Raw genomic sequence first — 21,491 nt, 5'->3', positions numbered from 1 at the left:
GGGAGCGCGGGCCCTCCTGAGCCAGAAGAGTCCGCTGTTGCGCTTTGCAGCCTCGGAAGGAGAAAAAGGAGACCAGGGGTGGAATTATTTTTATCCTGAGCCAGGATAACTGGAACTCAAAGGTTAAAAAGCAGCAGATGATTCAGAAAGATTTGTGTCTTCTCCTGATCACTCTTTTGTGAACCCCACCGCCTCCCCAGGGAAAGTCTATGCCTCAGTATCGCGGCAAACAGTCACTGTCTCCCTTCTTCCCCAGCCTCTCCTTCCTTTAATAGTTTCTCTCAGGACAAGGTCTGATACTCATTATCTCTAAGGCAGGAATCATTGGTAATTCCAATTGTTACAGCTTCTAGAAGATCTGCACTATAAGAAGAGGGAAAATACAAAAGAATGTCTAAAATACAATAGCAAAGACCTGGAATCAACCCAAATGCCCACTGATGATAGACTGGATTGGGAAAATGTGGCACATATACACCATGGAATATTATGCAGCAATCAGAAATGATGAGTTTGTGTCGTTTGTAGGGACATGGATGAATCTGGAGAACATCATCCTCAGCAAACTGACACAAGAACAGAAAATGAAACACCGCATATTCTCACTCATAGGTGGGTGATGAAAAATGAGAACACATGGACACAGGGAGGGGAGTACTAAACACTGGGGTCTATTGGGGGGAAAAGGGGAGGGCCAGTGGGAGGGGGAGGTGGGGAGGGATAGCCTGGGGAGAAATGCCAAATGTGGGTGAAGGGGAGAAAGGAAGCAAAACACACTGCCATGTGTGTACCTAGGCAACTGTCTTGCATGTTCTGCTCATGTACCCCAAAACCTAAAATGCAATAAAAAATAAAAAATAAAATAAAATAAAAGTATGGTACTGCTGAAACAGCTCTACAAGAGCTTACAGCGTGATTTCAATACAGTTGTCAAACACACCGGAATGAATACATGGCAATAGAAATCCGTTTAAATTTCTGGGAGAAAAAAAATGACAGGACTGAAAATTAAACTTTAAAAAAATGTAAAAAAAAAAAAAAAGATTAAAGAGAGCACCCGTTATGGGGAAAGTACAATATTTTAAACACAGGCTAAGGGAGAAAAAAACCTCAGCATCCTCAAAAACATGTTTTCTAGGTCTTTACTGACAGATCTGATCATTGTGGCTAAAGGGAAGCTATTGAAAGGAACATAGAGCATAGGTGATGATATTGTTACCACACGATTTAAAAATGTTAAGATTCCCTTAAAAAATTCCACTCAATCTACTATAGTAGTTCTAATTTTCTTTTGTTCTATTCTGATTGATAGTCATGGTGTATTTACTAAAATGTTTACATAGTGTGTGTGTGTGTGTGTGTATTCTAATGTTCCACTTAAATTATTGTGTAACACCCTGACATAATTGTGTGTGTGTGTGTGTGTGTGTGTGTGTGTGTGTGTGTGTTTGAGACAGAGTCTTATTTTTTATTCTGTCACCAAAGCTGGAGTGTAATGGTGTGATCACAGTTCACTGCAACCTCCTCCTCCCAGGTTCAAGAGATTCTCATGCCTCAGCCTCCCAAGTAGCTGGAATTACAGGCATCGCCATCACACCCAGCTAATTTTTTGTATTTTTTGTAGAGACGGGGTTTTATCATGTTGGCCAGGCTGGTCTCGAACTCCTGACCTCAAGTGATCTGCCCACCTTGGCCTCCCAAAATGCTAAGACTATGGGTGTGAGCCACTGCACCTGGCCTAACATGATTAATTCTTAAAAGTCATGTGTTGATCTTCACTATTTTTTCCATTGCCTAAGAAATTAACATGTTATTGCTACACCTGTAATTGAAATTAACCATCTATTTTGAATTTTAATCATTTCCATCTTCTGCAAGTTGACCCTGGAGAGTTGTCCAGACCTGCGGTTGACTGAGCAAGCCAGAGATCAATCTTCTCAGTGTTCAGCCATGAGATTTGTGAAGTGTTTGTTACTGCAAGGTAATCTGGCCTAACCTGATTGATACAGCATATAAATCTGATGTTGATTCTTTGTTTTTTTTTTTATATTTGTTTTTGTTTTTGGCTGACTCTCACTTTTGGTGATTTCTTTTCTGGAGTTACATTCACAGTCTTTGATTGTGAGCTTAAGTATGGAAATCACTGGGATCGAAATCAAGGTGGCTTTACTCCAGAGAGGATTTGTGTACATTTTATCAGGAACTGACAAGGGGATGCTGGTACTACTCAACTGAGACCACTTCAACTCCATTTTCAGACTTCCGGCTTATTCCAGAAATTCCTCCATCTACAACTCACTTTACGACTGATTCTAAATTTAGGCTCCAGAGGGTATGGCGGAGAGCTTCCTTTGCTCTGGGGGCAGCCAATCTTCCCTTTGGGTTTATGGCTCTACTCCCATTTCTGTTTAAGATGTATTTTTTTTTTTTTTACCAAGATTAGCCAATTTAATTACTTCTCTTACACAGGATACATGCTTTCTGGTGACCATAAAGCTTATAGGATTATGTCTAACTATGGAATTTCTTCTGAATCTTGATGGCATTGGTCTTATCATAAGTTTAGATATTCAATTAACTGGCGCATTTACCAGTAAAATACAAACAATAAATTAATTGCAGTTCTTTTTCCTATCTGTTACTACCTCATTTTCTCTTTTCCAAGATGTATTTATTTATTTGGTTATTTAAATAATTTTGCCCATATGGTGTTATCCCTCACTTCCTGCAAGCCAAATAATGTAGTCTGTTGTTTTGTTGAGGGAGGACCTCTCTATGCTATTGTCTTAAACATAGCATATCTACAAAGAATGTAATTCGCAATTTCTGTCATGGTCTTGTTTCTTAAACTGTCTGTTGAGAACCTGGCCCCAAACTAGCTGCAAGGGAGGCTGGGGTGAACAAGGTGCACGTGGATGTTTGACGAACACTAATGGTATTGGACACACCATCCAGCTCTGAGGTTTTGGAAGAAAAAGTTAGTTATAGCCAAAGAAGTAGCTGAATGAAAATGTATATGATTTTTTCAAAATTATAATTTAAGTTCTGGGGTACATGTGCAGATGGTGCAGGATTGTTACATAAGTATACACATGCCATGGTGGTTTGCTGTATCCATCCCCTTGTCATCTACATTAGGTATTTCTCCTAATGTTATCCCTCCCCAATCTCCCCACCCCCTGCTATCCCTCCCTGAGCTCTCCCACCCCCCCAACAGGCCCAGGTGTGTAATGTTCCCCTTCCTGTGTCCATGTGTTCTTATTGTTCAACAGCTACTTATGAGTGAGAACATGTGGTGTTTGGTTTTCTGTTCCTGTGTTCGTTTGCTGAGGATGATGGTTTCCAGCTTCATCCACGTCCCAGAAAAGGACATAAACTCATTCTTTTTTATGGCTGCATAGTATTCATGTGTATGTGGGCCACATTTTCTTTATCCATTCTATCATTGATGGGCATTTGAGTTAGTTCCAAGTCTTTCCCATTGTGAACAGTGCTGCAATAAACATACATGTGCATGTGTCTTCATAATAAACAATTTATAATTCTGTGGGTATATACTCAGTAATGGGATTGCTGGGTCAAATGGTATTTCTAGTTCTAGATCCTTGAGGAGTAGCCACATTGTCTTCTACAGTGGTTGAACTAATTTACACTCCCACCAACAGTTTAAAAGCATTCCTATTTCTCCACATCCTCGCCAGCATCTGTTGTTTTCTGACTTTTTAATGATGGTCATTCTGACTGGCATGAGATAGTATCTTATTGTGGTTTTGATTTGCATTTCTCTAATGATGAGTGAGGATGAGCTTTTTTAAAATATGTTTGTTAATCACATGAATGTCTTCTTTTGGAAAGTGTCTGTTCATATTCTTCACCCACTTTTTGATGGGGTTATTGTTTTTCTTTTGTAAATTTGTTTAAGTTCCTTGTAGATTCTGGATATTAGACTTTGTCAGATGGATATATTGCAAAAATTTTCTCCCATTTTGTAGGTTACCTGTTTAATCTGATGATAGTTTCTTTTGCTGTGCAGAAGCTTTTTAGTTTAATTAGATTCCATTTGTCAATTTTGGCTTTTGTTGCAATTGCTTTTGATGTTTTAGTCATGAAGTCGTTGTCCATGCCTATGTCCTGAATGCTATTGCCTAGGTCTTCTTCTAGAGTTTTTATGGTTTCAGGTTTTACATTTAAATCTTTAATCCATCTTGAGTTAATTTTTTTTAAATTTTTTATTGCATTTTAGGTTTGGGGGTACATGTGCAGAACATGCAAGACAGTTGCATAGGTACACACATGGCGGTGTGTTTTGCTTCCTTTCTCCACTTCACCCACATTTGGCATTTCTCCCCAGGCTATCCCTCCCCACGTCCCCCTCCCGCTGGCCCGCCCCTTTTCCCCCCAATAGACCCCAGTGTTTAGTACTCCCCTCCCTGTGTCCATGTGTTCTCATTTTTCATCACCTGCCTATGAGTGAGAATATGCGGTGTTTCATTTTCTGTTCTTGTGTCAGTTTGCTGAGAATGATGTTCTCCAGATTCATCCATGTCCCTACAAACTACACAAACTCATCACTTCTGATTGCTGCATGATATTCCATAGTGTATATGTGCCACATTTTCCCAATCCAGTCTATCATTGATGGGCATTTTGGTTGATTCCAGGTCTTTGCTATTGTAAACAGTGCTGCAATGAACATTCGTGTGCATGTGTCCTTATAGTAGAACGATTTATAGTCCTTTGGATATATACCCAGTAATGGGATTGCTGGGTCAAATGGAATTTCTATTTCTAAGACCTTGAGGAATCGCCACACTGTCTTCCACAATGGTTGAACTAATTTACACTCCCACCAACAGTGTAAAAGTGTTCCTTTTTCTCCACATCCTCTCCAGCATCTGTTGTCTCCAGATTTTTTAATGATCGCCATTCTAACTGGCATGAGATGGTATCTCAATGTGGTTTTGATTTGCATCTCTCTGATGACCAGTGACGATCAGCATTTTTTCATATGATTGTTGGCCTCATATATGTCTTCTTTTGTAAAGTGTCTGTTCATATCCTTTGCCCAATTTTGAATGGGCTTGTTTGTTTTTTTCCTGTAAATCCGTTTGAGTTCTTTGTAAATTCTGGATATCAGCCCTTTGTCAGATGGGTAAACTGCAAAAATTTTTTCCCGTTGTGTTGGTTGCCGATTCACTCTAGTGACTGTTTCTTTTGCCGTGCAGAAGCTGTGGAGTTTGATTAGGTCCCATTTGTCTATTTTGGCCTTTGTTGCCAATGCTTTTGGTGTTTTGTTCATGAAGTCCTTGCCTACTTCTATGTCTTGGATGGTTTTGCCTAGGTTTTCCTCTAGGGTTTTTATGGTGCCAGGTCTTATGTTTAAGTCTTTAATCCATCTGGAGTTAATTTTGGTGTAAGGTGTCAGAAAGGGGTCCAGTTTCTGCTCTCTGCACATGGCTAGCCAGTTTTCCCAACACCATTTGTTGAACAGGGAATCCTTTCCCCATTGCTTGTTTTTGTCGAGTTTATCAAAGATTGTATGGTTGTAGCTATGTTGTGTTGCCTCCGATGCCTCTGTTCTGTTCCATTGGTCTATATCTCTGTTTTGGTACTAGTATCATACTGTTTTGATTACTGTAGCCTTGTAGTATAGTTTGAAATCTGGTAGTGTGATGCCCCCCGCTGTGTTCTTTTTGCTTAGAATTGACTTGGCTATGCGGGCTCTCTTTTGGTTCCATATGAAGTTCATGGTGGATTTTTCCAGTTCTGTGAAGAAAGTCAATGGTAGCTTGATGGGTATAGCATTGATTCTGTAAATTACTTTGGGCAGTGTAGCCATTTTCACGATATTAATTCTTCCTAACCATGAACATGGAATGTTTCTCCATCTGTTTGTGTCCTCTCTGATTTCGTTGAGCAGTGGTTTGTAGTTTTCCTTGAAGAGGTCCCTTACATTCCTTGTGAGTTGTATTCCAAGGTATTTTCTTCTTTTTGTAGCAATTTTGAATGGAAGTTTGTTCTTGATTTGGCTCTCTTTAAGTCTGTTATTGGTGTAGAGGAAGGCTTGTGATTTTTGCACATTGATTTTATATCCTGAGACATTGCTGAAGTTGCTTATCAGTTTCAGGAGTTTTTGGGCTGAGGTGATGGGGTCTTCTAGGTATACTATCATGTCGTCTGCAAATAGAGACAATTTGGCTTCCACCTTTCCTATTGGAATACGCTTTATTTCCTTTTCTTGCCTGATTGTTCTGGCTAGAACTTCCAGTACTATATTGAATAGGAGTGGTGAAAGAGGGCATCCTTGTCTAGTGCCGGATTTCAAAGGGAATGCTTCCAGTTTTTGCCCATTCAGTATGATATTGGCTGTTGGTTTGTCATAAATAGCTTTTATTACTTTGAGATACGTTCCATTGATACCGAGTTTGTTGAGGGTTTTTAGGATAAAGGGCTGTTGAATTTTGTCAAATGCCTTCTCTGCATCAATTGAGATAATCATGTGTTTTTTGTTTTTGGTTCTGTTTATGTGGTGAATTACGTTGATAGACTTGCGTATGTTGAACGAGCCTTGCATCCCCGGGATGAATCCTACTTTTTTTTTTTTTAATTTTTATTGGATTTTAGGTTTTGGGGTACATGAGCAGAGCATGCAAGACAGTTGCGTAGGAACACACATGGCAGTGTGCTTTTCTTTCCTTCTCCCCTTCACCCACATTTGGCATTTCTCCCCAGGCTATCCCTCCCCACCTCCCCCTCCCACTGGACCTCCGCTTTTCCCCCCAATAGACCCCAGTGTTTAGTACTCCCCTTTCTGTGTCCATGTGTTCTCATTTTTCATCACCCGCCTATGAGTGAGAATATGCGGTGTTTCATTTTCTGTTCTTGTGTCAGTGTGCTGAGGATGACGTTCTCCAGATTCATTCATGTCCCTACAAACGACACAAACTCATCATTTCTGATTGCTGCATAATATTCTATGGTGTATATGTGCCACATTTTTCCAATCCAGTCTTTTATCAATGGGCATTTGGTTGATTCCAGGTCTTTGCTATTGTAAACAGTGCTGCAATGAACATTCGTGTACATGTGTCCTTATAGTAGAACGATTTATAGTCTTTTGGATATATACCCAGTAATGGGATTGCTGGGTCAAATGGAATTTCTATTTCTAAGGCCTTGAGGAATCGCCACACTGTCTTCCACAATGGTTGAACTAATTTACACTCCCACCAACAGTGTCAAAGTGTTCCTTTTTCTCCACATCCTCTCCAGCATCTGTTGTCTCCAGATTTTTTAATGATCGCCATTCTAACTGGCGTGAGATGGTATCTCAATGTGGTTTTGATTTGCATCTCTCTGATGACCAGTGATGATGAGCATTTTTTCATATGATTGTTGGCCTCATATATGTCTTCTTTCGTAAAGTGTCTGTTCATATCCTTTGCCCACTTTTGAATGGGCTTGTTTGTTTTTTTTCCTGCAAATCCGTTTGAGTTCTTTGTAAATTCTGGATATCAGTCCTTTGTCAGATGGGTAAACTGCAAAAATTTTTTCCCATTCTGTTGGTTGCCGATCCACTCTAGTGACTGTTTCTTTTGCTGTGCAGAAGCTGTGGAGTTTCATTAGGTCCCATTTGTCTATTTTGTCTTTTGTTGCCAATGCTTTTGGTGTTTTGTTCATAAAGTCCTTGCCTACTCCTATGTCCTGGATAGTTTTGCCTAGATTTCCTTCTAGGGTTTTTATGGTGCCAGGTCTTATGTTTAAGTCTTTAATCCATCTGGAGTTAATTTTAGTGTAAGGTGTCAGGAAGGGGTCCAGTTTCTGCTTTCTGCACATGGCTAGCCAGTTTTCCCAACACCATTTGTTAAACATGGAATCCTTTCCCCATTGCTTGTTTTTGTCAGGTTTATCAAAGATCGTATAGTTGTAGATATGTTGTGTTGCCTCCGGTGCCTCTGTTTTGTTCCATTGGTCTATATCTCTGTTTTGGTACCAGTACCATGCTGTTTTGATTACTGTAGCCTTGTAGTATAGTTTGAAATCTGGTAGTGTGATGCCCCCCGCTGTGTTCTTTGTGCTTAGAATTGACTTGGCTATGCGGGCTCTCTTTTGGTTCCATATGAAGTTCATGGTGGTTTTTTCCAGTTCTGTGAAGAAAGTCAATGGTAGCTTGATGGGGATAGTGTTGATTCTGTAAATTACTTTGGGCAGTATAGCCATTTTCACGATATTAATTCTTCCTAACCATGAACATGGAATGTTTCTCCATCTGTTTGTGTCCTCTCTGATTTCGTTGAGCAGTGGTTTGTAGTTCTCCTTGAAGAGGTCCCTTACGTTCCTTGTGAGTTGTATTCCAAGGTATTTTATTCTTTTTGTAGCAATTGCGAATGGCAGTTCGTTCTTGATTTGGCTTTCTTTAAGTCTGTTATTGGTGTAGAGGAATGCTTGTGATTTTTGCGCATTGATTTTATATCCTGAGACTTTGCTGAAGTTGCTTATCAGTTTCAGGAGTTTTTGGGCTGAGGTGATGGGGTCTTCTAGGTATACTATCATGTCGTCTGCAAATAGAGACAATTTGGCTTCCACCTTTCCTATTTGAATACCCTTTATTTCTTTTTCTTGCCTGATTGCTCTGGCTAGAATTTCCAGTACTATATTGAATAGGAGTGGTGAAAGAGGGCATCCTTGTCTAGTGCCAGATTTCAAAGGGAATGCTTCCAGTTTTTGCTCATTCAGTATGATATTGGCTGTTGGTTTGTCATAAATAGCTTTTATTACTTTGAGATACGTTCCATCGATACCGAGTTTATTGAGGGTTTTAGCATAAAGGGCTGTTGAATTTTGTCAAATGCCTTCTCTGCATCAATTGAGATAATCATGTGTTTTTTGTTTTTGGTTCTGTTTATGTGGTAAATTACGCTGATAGACTTGCATATGTTGAACCAGCCTTGCATCCCCGGGATGAATCCTACTTGATCATGGTGAATAAGTTTTTTGATTTGCTGTTGCATTCGGCTTGCCAATATCTTATTGAAGATTTTTGCATCTATGTTCATCATGGATATTGGCCTGAAGTTTTCTTTTCTCGTTGGGTCTCTGCCGGGTTTTGGTATCAGGATGATATTGGTCTTGTAAAATGATTTGGGAAGTATTCCCTCTCTTTGGATTGTTTGAAATAGTTTTAGAAGGAATGGTACCAGCTCCTCTTTGTGTGTCTGGTAGAATTTGGCTGTGAACCCGTCTGGACCTGGGCTTTTTTTGTGTGGTAGGCTCTTAATTGCCTCCTCAACTTCTGACCTTGTTATTGGTCTATTCATAGTTTCAGCTTCCTCCTGGTTTAGGCTTGGGAGGACACCGGAGTCCAGGAATTTATCCATTTCTTCCAGGTTTACTGGTTTATGTGCATAGAGTTGTTTGTAATATTCTCTGATGATGGTTTGTATTTCTGTGGAATCTGTGGTGATTTCCCCTTTATCATTTTTTAATGCATCTATTTGGTTGTTCTCTCTTTTCTTTTTAATCAGTCTGGCTAGTGGTCTGTCTATTTTGTTGATCTTTTCAAAAAACCAGCTCTTCGATTTATTGATTTTTTGAAGGGTTTTTCCTATCTCAATCTCCTTCAGTTCAGCTCTGATCTTAGTTATTTCTTGTCTTCTGCTGGGTTTTGAGTTTTTTTGATCTTGCTCCTCTAGCTCTTTCAATTTTGACGATAGGGTGTCAATTTTGGATCTCTCCATTCTCCTCATATGGGCACCTATTGCTATATACTTTCCTCTAGAGACTGCTTTAAATGTTTCCCAGAGGTTCTGGCATGTTGTGTCTTCGTTCTCATTGGTTTCGAAGAACTTCTTTATTTCTGCCTTCATTTCGTTGTTTACCCAGTCAACATTCAAGAGCCAGTTGTTCAGTTTCCATGAAGTTGTGCGGTTCTGGGTTGGTTTCTGTAGTCTGAGTTCTAACTTGATTGCACTATGGTCTGAGAGGCTGTTTGTTATGATTTCAGTTGTTTTGCATTTGTTGAGCAGTGCTTTACTTCCAATTATGTGGTCAATTTTTGAGTAGGTGTGATGTGGTGCTGAGAAGAATGTATATTCTGTGGGTTTGGGGTGGAGAATTCTGTAAATATCTATCGGTTTGCTTGCTCCAGGTCTGAGTTCAAGCCCTGGATATCCTTGTTGATTTTCTGTCTGGTTGATCTGTCTAATATTGACAGCGGAGTGTTAAAGTCTCCCACTATTATTGTGTGGGAGTCTAAGTCTCTTTGTATGTCATTAAGAACTTGCCTTATGTATCTGGGTGCTCCTGCATTGGGTCCATATATGTTTAGGATCGTTAGCTCTTCTTGTTGTATCGATCCTTTTACCAGTATGTAATGGCCTTCTTTGTCTCTTTTGATCTTTGTTGCTTTAAAGTCTATTTTATCAGAGATGAGAATTGCAACTCCTGCTTTTTTTTGCTCTCCATTTGCTTGGTATATCTTCCTCCATCCCTTTATTTTGAGCCTTTGTGTATCCTTGCATGTGAGATGGGTGTCCTGGATACAGCACACTGATGGGTTTTGGATTTTTATCCAATTTGCCAGTCTGTGTCTTTTGATTGGTGCATTTAGTCCATTTACATTTAGGGTTAATATTGTTATGTGTGAATTTGATACTGCCATTTTGATGCTAAGTGGCTGTTTTGCCTGTTAGTTGTTGTAGAATCTTCATTATGTTGATGCTGTTTAACTTTTAGTGTGATTTTGGAATGGCTGGTACTGGTTGTTCCTTTCTATGTGTAGTGCCTCTTTTAGGAGCTCTTGTAAAGCTGGCCTGGTGGTGACAAAATCTCTGAGTACTTGCTTGTTCGCAAAGGATTTTATTTTTCCTTCACTTCTGAAGCTCAGTTTGGCTGGATATGAAATTCTGGGTTGAAAGTTCTTTTCTTTAAGAATGTTGAATATTGGCCCCTACTCTCTTCTGGCTTGTAGTGTTTCTGCCGAGAGATCTGCTGTGAGTCTGATGGGCTTCCGTTTGTGGGTAACTTGACCTTTCTCTCTGGCTGCCCTTAGTATTTTCTCCTTTATTTCAACCTTGTTGAATCTGACGATTATGTGCCTTGGGGTTGCTCTTCTTGCAGAATATCTTTGTGATGTTCTCTGTATTTCCTGCATATGAGTGTTGGCCTGTCTTGCTAGGTGGGGGAAGTTTTCCTGGATGATGTCCTGAAGAGTATTTTCCAGCTTGGATTCATTTTCTTCGTCCCCTTCTGGTACACCTATCAAACGTAGATTAGGTCTTTTCACATAGTCCCACATTTCTTGGAGACTTTGTTCATTCCTTTTAGTGCTTTTTTCTCTGATCTTGGTTTCTCATTTTATTTCATTGAGTTGGTCTTCGACTTCAGATATTCTTTCTTCTGCTTGGTCAATTTGGCTATTGAAACTTGTGCATGCTTCGCGAAGTTCTCGTATTGTGTTTTTCAGCTCCTTTAATTCATTCATATTCCTCTCTAAGTTATCCATTCTTGTTATCATTTCCTCATATCTTTTTTTAAGTTCCTTAGTTTCTTTGCATTGATTTAATACATGTTCTTTTAGCTCACAAAAGTTTCTCATTATCCACCTTCTGAAGTCTAATTCCGTCATTTCGTCACAGTCATTCTCTGTCCAGCTTTGCTCCGTTGCTGGTGAGGAGTTTTGGTCCTTTCTAGGAGTCGAGGTGTTCTGGTTTCGGGTGTTTTCCTCCTTTTTTCGCTGGTTTCTTCCCATCTTTGTGGGTTTATCCGCTTGTCGTCTGCGTATTTGCTGACTTTTCTATTGGGTCTCTGAGTGGACACCCAGATTGTTGATGATGAAGTATTTCTGTTACTTGGTTTTCCTTCTACCAGCCTAGCCCCTTCGCTGTACGACTGCTGAGGTCCACTCCAGGCCCTGCTTGTCTGGGGTGCACCTCTAGCAGCTGTGGCACAGTGAAGGATGCTACCTGTTTCTTTTTCTGCTATCTTTGTCCCAGGATGATGCCTACCAAGTGTCAGTCTTTTGGATATAGAGGGGTCAGGGAGCTGCTTGAGGAGACAGTCTGTACTTTTTTGGAGCTCAATTGCTGAGCTGTGAGCTCTGTTGTTCATTCAGGGCTGTTAGGCTGCTATGTTTGATTCTGCTGCAACAGAGCTCATTAAAAAAACCCTTTTTTTCTCAAATGCTCTGTGTTGGGGAGTTTGGGCTTTATTTTTTGATGTCCGATGAGGTGTCCTGCCCAGCTTGAAGGCAGACTAGCCACTGTTTGGCTGCTGAGGCTCCACCGTGCTATTGTGTGATTCGCCCTGTTCCTGCAGGCTCTGCTGTGGTCTCCGCCACGCCCTGCGGTGGAGTCTCTTCATTGTAGCGTGTTGCCTAGGCAACGGCAGGCTGCGTCAGCAGTGGGGATGTATCTCAGTAGGGACGGGTTGCCTCGGCAACGGCTAGCTGCGTCAGCAGTGGGCGTGTATCTCAGTTGGGGCGGGTTGCCTCGGTAGTGGTGGATGCCCCTCCCCCACAGAGCGTCTCGGACCGTCTGCTCGGGATAGTTTGAAATCGCAGTTTTGTTCGTTCCACTGGGTATCCCAAACGATCTGTCCCTGCAATCCCCTGGGCTGGCCTACTGTCCAAGTCTCGTTCAGTCTCAAGTCCAGCCCTCTCAAGTCTCAGGTTGCCGGTTCAACAGGGCACCCAGACAAGTGCGCCCTGTGGGGATTGCTGGGTAGGGCCGGCCGCCGCTGCCCTGGCTGCCAGCTTTGCCTGGCAGACCTACTGCCTGGCGTCCCGTGTCTTTTTTATACTTGGGAGTTTCCCCGTTCTGTGGGCAACAAAGATCAGTCTGGAAATGCAGCTCCGATTCACCATTTGCGGATTCAATGAGAGCTCCAATCCTGGGTTGTTCTCACAGTGCCATCTTGAGTCCTCCCGATGAATCCTACTTGATCATGATGAATAAGTTTTTTGATTTGCTGTTGCAGTCAGCTTGCCAATATTTTATTGAAGATTTTTGCATCTATGTTCATCATGGATATTGGCCTGAAGTTTTCTTTTCTTGTTGGGTCTCTGCCGGGTTTTGGTATCAGGATGATATTGGTCTCATAGAATGATTTGGGAAGGATTTCTTCTTTTTGGATTATTTGGAATTGTTTCAGAAGGAATGGTACCAGCTCCTCTTTGTGTTTCTGGTAGAATTCGGCTGTGAACCCGTCTGGACCTGGGCTTTTTTTGTGTGGTAGGCTCTTAATTGCTGCCTCGACTTCTGCCCTTGTTATTGGTCTATTCATAGTTTCAGCTTCCTCCTGGTTTAGGCCTGAGAGGACACAGGAGTCCAGGAATTTATCCATTTCTTCCAGGTTTACTAGTTTATGTGCATAGAGTTGTTTGTAATGTTCTCTGATGATGGTTCGAATTTCTGTGGAATCTGTGGTGATTTCCCCTTTATCATTTTTTATTGCATCTATTTGGTTGTACTCTCTTTTCTTTTTAATCAATCTGGCTAGTGGTCTGTCTATTTTGTTGATCTTTTCAAAAAACCAGCTCTTGGATTTATTGATTTTTTGGAGAGTTTTTCGTGTCTCAATCTCCCTCAGTTCAGCTCTGATCTTAGTTATTTCTTGTCTTCTGCTGGGTTTTGAGTTTTTTTGATCTTGCTCCTCTAGCTCTTTCAATTTTGATGATAGGGTGTCAATTTTGATCTCTCCACTCTTCTCATATGGGCACTTATTGCTATATATTTTCCTCTAGAGACTGCTTTAAATGTGTCCCAGAGGTTCTGGCATGTTGTGTCTTCGTTCTCATTGGTTTCGAAGAACTTCTTTATTTCGGCCTTCATTTAGTTGTTTATCCAGCCAACATTCAAGAGCCAGTTGTTCTGTTTCCATGAAGCTTTGAGGTTCTGGGTTGGTTTCTGAATTCTGAGTTCTAACTTGATTGCACTATGGTCTGAGAGGCTGTTTGTTATGATTTCAGTTGTTTTGCATTTGCTGAGGAGTGCTTTACTTCCAATTATGTGGTCAATTTTAGAGTAGGTGTGATGTGGTGCTGAGAAGAATGTATATTCTGTGGATTTGGGGTGGAGAAATCTGTAAATATCTATCAGGTTTGCTTGCTCCAGATATGAGTTCAAGCCCTGGATATCCTTGTTGATTTTCTGTCTGGTTGATCTGTCTAATATTGACAATGGAGTGTTAAAGTCTCCCACTATTATTGTGTGGGAGTCTAAGTATTTTTGTAGGTCATTAAGAACTTGCCTTATGTATCTGGGTGCTCCTGTATTGGGTCCATATATGTTTAGGATCGTTAGCTCTTCTTGTTGTATCGATCCTTTTACCATTATGTAATGGCCTTCTTTGTCTCTTTTGATCTTTGTTGCTTTAAAGTCTATTTTATCGGAGATGAGAATTGCAACTCCTGCTTTTTTTTTGCTCTCCATTTGCTTGGTAAATCTTCCTCCATCTTTTTATTTTGAGCCTTTGTGTATCCTTGCATGTGAGATGGGTTTCCTGGATACAGCACACTGATGGGTTTTGGATTTTTATCCAATTTGCCAGTCTGTGTCTTTTGATTGGTGCATTTAGTCCATTTACATTTAGGGTTAATATTGTTATGTGTGAATTTGATACTGCCATTTTGATGCTAGCTGGCTGTTTTGCCTGTTAGTTGTTGTAGATTCTTCATCATGTTGATGCTCTTTAGCATTTAGTGTGATTTTGGAATGGCTGGTACTGGTTGTTCCTTTCTATGTGTAGTGCCTCTTTCAGGAGCTCTTGTAAAGCTGGCCTGGTGGTGACAAAATCTCTGAGTACTTGCTTGTTCACAAAGGATTCTATTTTTCCTTCACTTCTGAAGCTCAGTTTGGCTGCATATGAAATTCTGGGTTGAAAGTTCTTTTCTTTAAATATGTTTAATATTGGCCCCCACTCTCTTCTGGCTTGTAGAATTTCTGCCGAGAGATCTACTGTCAGTCTAATGGACTTCCCTTTTTGGGTGACCTGACCTTTCTCTCTAGCTGCCCTTAGTATTTTCTCCTTTATTTCAACCTTGTTGAATCTGTCGACTATGTGCCTTGGGGTTGCTCTTTTTGCGGAATATCTTTGTGGTGTTCTCTGTATTTCCTGCATTTGAGTGTTGGCCTGTCTTGCTAGGTGGGGGAAATTTTCCTGCATAATGTCCTGAAGAGTATTTTCCAGCTTGGATTCATTCTCTTCATCACATTCTGGTACACCTATCAAACGTAGGTTAGGTCTCTTCACATAGTCCCACATTTCTTGGAGACTTTGTTCATTCCTTTTTGTGCTTTTTTCTCTGATCTTGGTTTCTCACTTTATTTCGTTGAGTTGATCTTCGACTTCTGATATTCTTTCTTCTGCTTGGTCAATTCGGCCGTTGAAACTTGTGCATGCTTCGCAAAGTTCTCGTATTGTGTTTTTCAGCTCTTTTAATTCATTTATATTCCTTTGTAAGTTATCCTTTTCTGTTATCATTTCCTCGAATCTTTTTTCATATCTTTTCTCAAGGTTCTTAGTTTCTTTGCATTGATTTAAAACATGTTCTTTTAGGTCACAAAAGTTTCTCGTTATCCACCTTCTGAAGTCTAATTCTGTCATTTCATCACAGTCATTCTCCGTCCAGCTTTGTTCCCTTGCTGGTGAGGAGTTTTGGTCCTTTCTAAGAGGCGAGGTGTTCTGGTTTCAGGTGTTTTCCTCCTTTCTGTGCTGGTTTCTTCCCATCTTTGTGGATTTATCCACCTGTCGTCTGTGTAGTTGCTGACTTTTCGATTGGGTCTCTGAGTGGACGCCCAGATTGTTGATGATGAAGTATTTCTGTTACTTGGTTTTCCTTCTACCAGTCTAGCCCCTTCGCTGTACGACTGCTGAGGTGCACTCCAGGCCCTGCTTGTCTGGGATGCACCTATAGCAGCTGTGGAACAGTGAGGGATGCTACCAGTTTCTTTTTTTGTTATCTTTGTTTCAGAATGATGCCTGCCAAATGTCAGTCTTTTGGATATAGAGGGGTCAGGGAGCTGCTTGAGGAGACAGTCTGTACTTTATAGGAGCTCAAGTGCTGAGCTGTGAGCTCTGTTATTCATTCAGGGCTGTTAGGCTGCTATGTTTAATTCTGCTGCAACAGAACTCATAAAAGAACCCTTTTTTTTCCCTCAGATGCTCTGTCTGGGGCGGTTGCGGCTTTATTTTTGAGTGTCCATTGTGCTGTCCTGCCCAGCAGGAGGCAGTCTAGTCACTATTTGCCTTCCAAGGCTCTGCCCTGCTGGTGTGAGGTTCACCCTGTTGCTGCAGGCTCTGCCCTTCTGCTGCGGTCTCCGCCCTGCTGCCACGGGCTATGCCCTGTGGCGGAGTCTCTCTTTTGTAGCGGGTTGCCTCAGCAATGGCAGGGTGCGTCAGCAATGGGCGTGTACCTCAGTAGGGGTGGATTGCCTCTGTAATGGTGGACGCCCCTTCTACACGGAGCTGCGCCCTCAGGGAACCTCTCCACTGGGAGTGTTTGGAATTGCCGTTTTGTTTGTCCCACTGCACTACTCCAAATGCTGTGTCCCTGGAATCTCCTGGGCTGGCTCACTGTCCAAGTCCCATTCAGTCTCAAGTTTAGCCCTCTCAAGTCTCAGGTTGCTGGTTCAACAAGGCCCCCGGACCAGTGCGCTTTGTGAGGAGCACTGTGTAGCATTGCTGTGCTACAGCGCGGGCCGCCGCCGCACTGGCTGCCAGCTGCCGGCTTCTGGCTGCACCAGCCAAAACCTCTGCCTGGCATCCCGTGTCTCTTTTATACCTGGGAATTTCCCCGTTCTGTGGGCAACAAAGATCCGTCTGGAAATGCGGCCCTGACTCACCCTCTCCGCGCATTAATCGAGAGCTTCAATCCTGGGTTGTTCTCACAGCGCCATCTTGAGTCCTCATCTTCAAAATTTTCTTATCGGTATTGTTTCAGTATGTCTTCTAACATCCCTATGATATAATCTAAATAGATATTAAAATCTGCTTTTAAAATATTAGAAAACTGAGGATCAAGGCATGTGCTGAAGTCAGAAAGTTAGTTATGAAGCCAGTATGTTCTTAATTCTCCAGGAAAAAAAAATCCATTCTAAATAATATTTGCAATGAGGTATACTAAGACCAATAACACAAAAGCAGATTGACAAGCTAAATCCTTGCACTAAAACCAGCTGGATAATTATTTTGAACCTTCTTAAGTGATAGTTTCTCCAACAATAAATTTTAGAAGAATAGACTGTAGGCATTCTAAATGGGATAATTTCCATGGAAAGTGACCTGGAGCTCTTAGTTGAGCCAAAATCAATAAGAACCAATGACGCCAAAATCCTGTCACCAAAAAGCCCCTTTAACTCCTGCTTTCTTCACAGAAGGCCTGGATCCAACAGGAAATAATATTCTTAACTCTCTGTAAGTTGACCAGAGAACAGGTAGACACAGATCAATTCCAGGGACTAGACTATAGGAAATATTGACAATTTGGAGTGTTCAGGGGAGTGTAGCCAAGAATATGGAGTTTGTAAAATAAATATGCATTCTTATATATTATATAGAAAATAGTAAACGAACTAAATGAGAGCTTCAGAAAAAAGCTGCTTGGCAGTTATGCAGATATGAAAACATTTGCTTTCTGTTGATATGCAAAGCACAAAACAGATATGCAAAAATGGATATATGTTTCCAAAGGCTAATTTCTTCACCATGAAGAGAAATCTAAATAAGATATCCAAAGATGGAAGTGGGTAATGACAGCAAGGGAAGATGAGGGTTTGAACAGGGGACTTAGAAAGTTTGATGACTTTAGCCACAGAGCTTGACAATTTCAACCATGAGTAAAACAGAAGTTAGAGGTCATGCAGGAGAGTGACCTGAGGAGTGTTAATGTGCCTTCCCATTTACCTAGTTTGGAATTCTGACTTTTGGTCTCACAGTAGGTCATCTGCAGGATTGGAACCATACAAAAACTTCCACGTGGTTTTTTAGAGCAAATGTTTGAATCTGCCTCCTTCACCCTCATAAGTATCTCCTCCAGTAATCTACACCAGTGCTTACATTTCAAACTCTTAGAAATCACTGATTTAGGGCTTTATTAATTGAGTCTGTAAAACCTGTGGTTTAGCACACATGAAACTATTTCCTAACACCTGAGGCATGGACATGAGATGTGATATGAGTATGAGGGAGAGAGAAACTGGCTTGAGAAACGGGCTTGAGAAAGTGCATGCACAGGAACAGGTCAGGATCTCCAGGTGGCAGAGACAGTGCAGCCATCTCTCCCACCCTCTCCCCAAGGAGACCTTGCAAAGGCATTATCCCTCCCAGCCAGTCTTGACACATAGGGTGAAGAGTTGAGTAGTGAGTGTTGAATGGGAAAATTGTGCAATATAACCTCACCTGACTATGTGACTTTAAGGATGTGTGCAGGCCTCTGTGAATTCCGTTTGCAGATCTTCCGATGGCATTTCTCCATTTTTGCTCAAGTGTTTAGCATTTGCCCAATTCTGCACTGTGTCATTTCACAGAGATAAAGTGGGATACCAAAAGGACAATAAAAATTATTGAAATGATTAAATAATAAAAAGAATAATGCAAAGACGTGCTGAAGAAACAGTTATTTGCCAAACCTCCAGTAATCTTTCCACAACTTAACTGGCAGATTTCAGCCAAAATGCTTCACAAGAGCAGTTGATGGGACATGTTCACCAGCTGTGCTCACCTTCAGCAACCTTACCCACAACCTAAACTCAGTCTGTTCCAGTCCACACCTGAAGCCCGTTTTCTCCTCCCCTTTATTTGTGCAGTAAATGATATAAGGTGTTCCTGTGCCCCAGCTAAGGATTTATTGTTTTCTCTTAGGCTGGCTTCCAGCTCCTCGTGGGCCAGTCCCCAGGTCCTCTGATGGCCCATGAGCTGCAGTAAAGAATCACTGGGAACAGGCCTTGTATTAATTCCAAACATCCTTTCCACTAGACCAACAGTTTGCTTGAGGTCAGAGATTCATGACTATCTTGTGGACATGTGATTTGCAGAGCCCAGCAGAGTAAACACACAAAAAATTTAGTAAATGAATTCTGTTACATACCCTTTACACAGAAAAATTATTTTCCCTAGCAGAATAACACAAGTAAAATTGAGTAAATAAAATTTATTTCATACCCTTTACATACACACAAAAAACCTGTTTTTTTCCACAGTGTAAATAGGTCTGTGCAGAGGAATTTTGTTTAGCTTTTTAAAACTTTGTTTTAACATAACGATTGTAACATAAATACACTCATATTGGTTAATAGAATATAATTTAAGTTTAACTTATTCTACACAATTTGAGTCAAAAACCTGGTACGTGGTTTAAGATTTTAAAAAAGGATTTGCAATCTAGTTTATTTTTATCCATTATAAATGTATAAAAGATCTTCCATCAAATGCTCCTAAAGAACCTTAAGAAATTTACCTTCAGTTTGCCTCAGAAAAATAACACGTATTGCACTGTATATGTTTATTAAATTGGTGCAACAAAATGTTGTAATGTTTCAATGCCAGTTTAGAGAGTTCGATAACTAATGGATATGGAAGGGACTGGGAGGGAACTCATGTACACATATGAAACTGTAAAAGCTATCTGATTTAGTTAATATTGCATGTAGATTGTAAATTTACACAAACTAAGATTCAGATAATTTCTAAATGCAGAACTGCCATTCAACCCAGCAAATTTCATTCCTTGGTATATATCCAGAGGCATATAAATCATTCTGCATAAAGACACGTGCACACATATGTTTACTGCAGCACTATTCACACTAGCAAAGACTTGGGACCAACCCACATGCCCACCAGTGATAGACTGGGTAACAAAATGTGGCACATATATACCATGGAATACCATGCAGCCATAAAAAAGAACAAGATTATGTCCTTTGCAGGGAGATGGATGAAGCTGGAAGCTATTATGCTTAGCAAACTGACATAAGACCAGAAAACCAAACACTTCATGTTCTCGCTTATATGAGGGAGCTGAACAGTAAGAACATACGGACACAGGGAGGGGAACAACACACACTGGGGCCTGTTGGTGGGACAGTGGGAGGGAATGCACCAGGATAAATAGCTAATGCATGCTGGGTTTAATACTTAGGTGATGGGTTGATAGGTGCAGCAAACCACCATGGCACACATTTACCTATGTAACAAAGCCGCACGTCCTGCACATGTGTCCTGGAACTTAAAATAAAATAAAATGAAATAGAATGTAGGTTATCACTGCTTCCAAATATGCAGTAAATCTAAAGACTAAAACTGCCAGCAGCTTTCTGAACTCAGTTGTCAGATTCCTGCAAGGCAGATTAGGGCAAAGGGATCTGCTTCAACTAAGTGGTCATCTTGCCTGCTCCTGCAGAAGTCAGAAATGGTCATTGTTGGGTATGTCTGAATTAGACTGTGTGTGGGTGTGCAGAATCAGAGAAAAACTCTTCTGTCACCCTTGGGTCAGCACCAGCCTGAGGAGGGTCTACAGAGGGGACTGAGCACAGTGCCACCAGGTCATCATGGAGAGACGCTTCTTCATCCCAGCCTGGCCTTCCAGCCATCCAGAGCACATCCTGTGTGCAGGGAGGGGACATGGGCCCCAATTCTATCTCTGTCCTATGTGGGAGCCACACTGCTATGTGAAGGCTAAGACAACAGATAGAGGAGGTGAGACAGGAAATGGCTGTGGCAGCCACAGGAAGAAGTGTTGCTGCACACACAGGTAAATTTACAATGAACAGTCTTGCTCTCGTATCTTGAGAAGGTTCTGGAAAATGAGTTCACATCAGTCGTAGACCACAGACTTCCTGGGGACATGCTGAGATGCACGTGAACAAAAATCCACACAGTTTCTAATAAAGAGGTACAAACTTCTGCAAATGATGGGAAACACTTTTTTTTTTTTAAGTGCTACATTGCCAAAGCAAAGAAAGAACTGAAACTAGGAGATATTGTTCAAACCTAAGTGCAAAACCCTTGGGGTGGGAGTGATCCTAACTCTTGAGGTCTTTTCTTCCTGTTCTGACCCTCCTGGGCACACCTTGCTCCCCCCATGATATTGAGGAGTAGGTCGGAATCCAGGGGCTTTCAAGGGAACAGTATGGTTTGTGGTGAGGTGAGAAAGGGATTGGAACATGAGGAAGAAGGGGTTGTGTGCCCGTGTCTCTCAGCACAACCTGCCTCCTTGGTTATTTTGCACCAAGACAGGGACAAAGCTGACCTACTGGCCCCTCCGTCTCTGAGAGTCAACACTGCGTGGAACCTCTGGAATATTTTTAAGAACATAGGGCTTTTACTAACATACCTCCCTGGACAGGGCACTCTGCCCCACACCTCCCAGGGTTGGCACTGTCATTCTCCTGGTCTAGTCACCAAGTATGGTCTTCCTTAGGGATCACAGGTCCTGAGAACCAGCCCTGTGCAGTTTAGCTATGTTCCCACAGCTCTCTGAGAACTGAGTCTCT

The 21,491-nt window shown here is 41.4% G+C and overlaps 1 protein-coding gene across 1 annotated transcript in view; it reads left to right on the top strand.

The window, feature by feature from the left end:
- The first annotated feature begins 1,857 nt into the window (after positions 1 to 1,857).
- GIMAP2 (GTPase, IMAP family member 2) overlaps positions 1,858 to 21,491 on the top strand; it is a 31,815-nt gene continuing 12,181 nt past the window's right edge. Inside the window, exon 1 of the mRNA XM_035254393.3 lies at positions 1,858 to 1,981. Coding sequence (XP_035110284.3) covers positions 1,951 to 1,981 — 31 coding nt within the window. The 5' untranslated portion in view covers positions 1,858 to 1,950. The remainder of the gene's footprint in view (positions 1,982 to 21,491) is intronic.

The sequence above is a fragment of the Callithrix jacchus genome, chromosome 11 (genome assembly GCF_049354715.1).
Source record: "Callithrix jacchus isolate 240 chromosome 11, calJac240_pri, whole genome shotgun sequence".
Classification (NCBI taxonomy): domain Eukaryota; kingdom Metazoa; phylum Chordata; class Mammalia; order Primates; family Cebidae; genus Callithrix; species Callithrix jacchus.
This window is presented reverse-complemented; position numbering and strand designations above follow the sequence as displayed.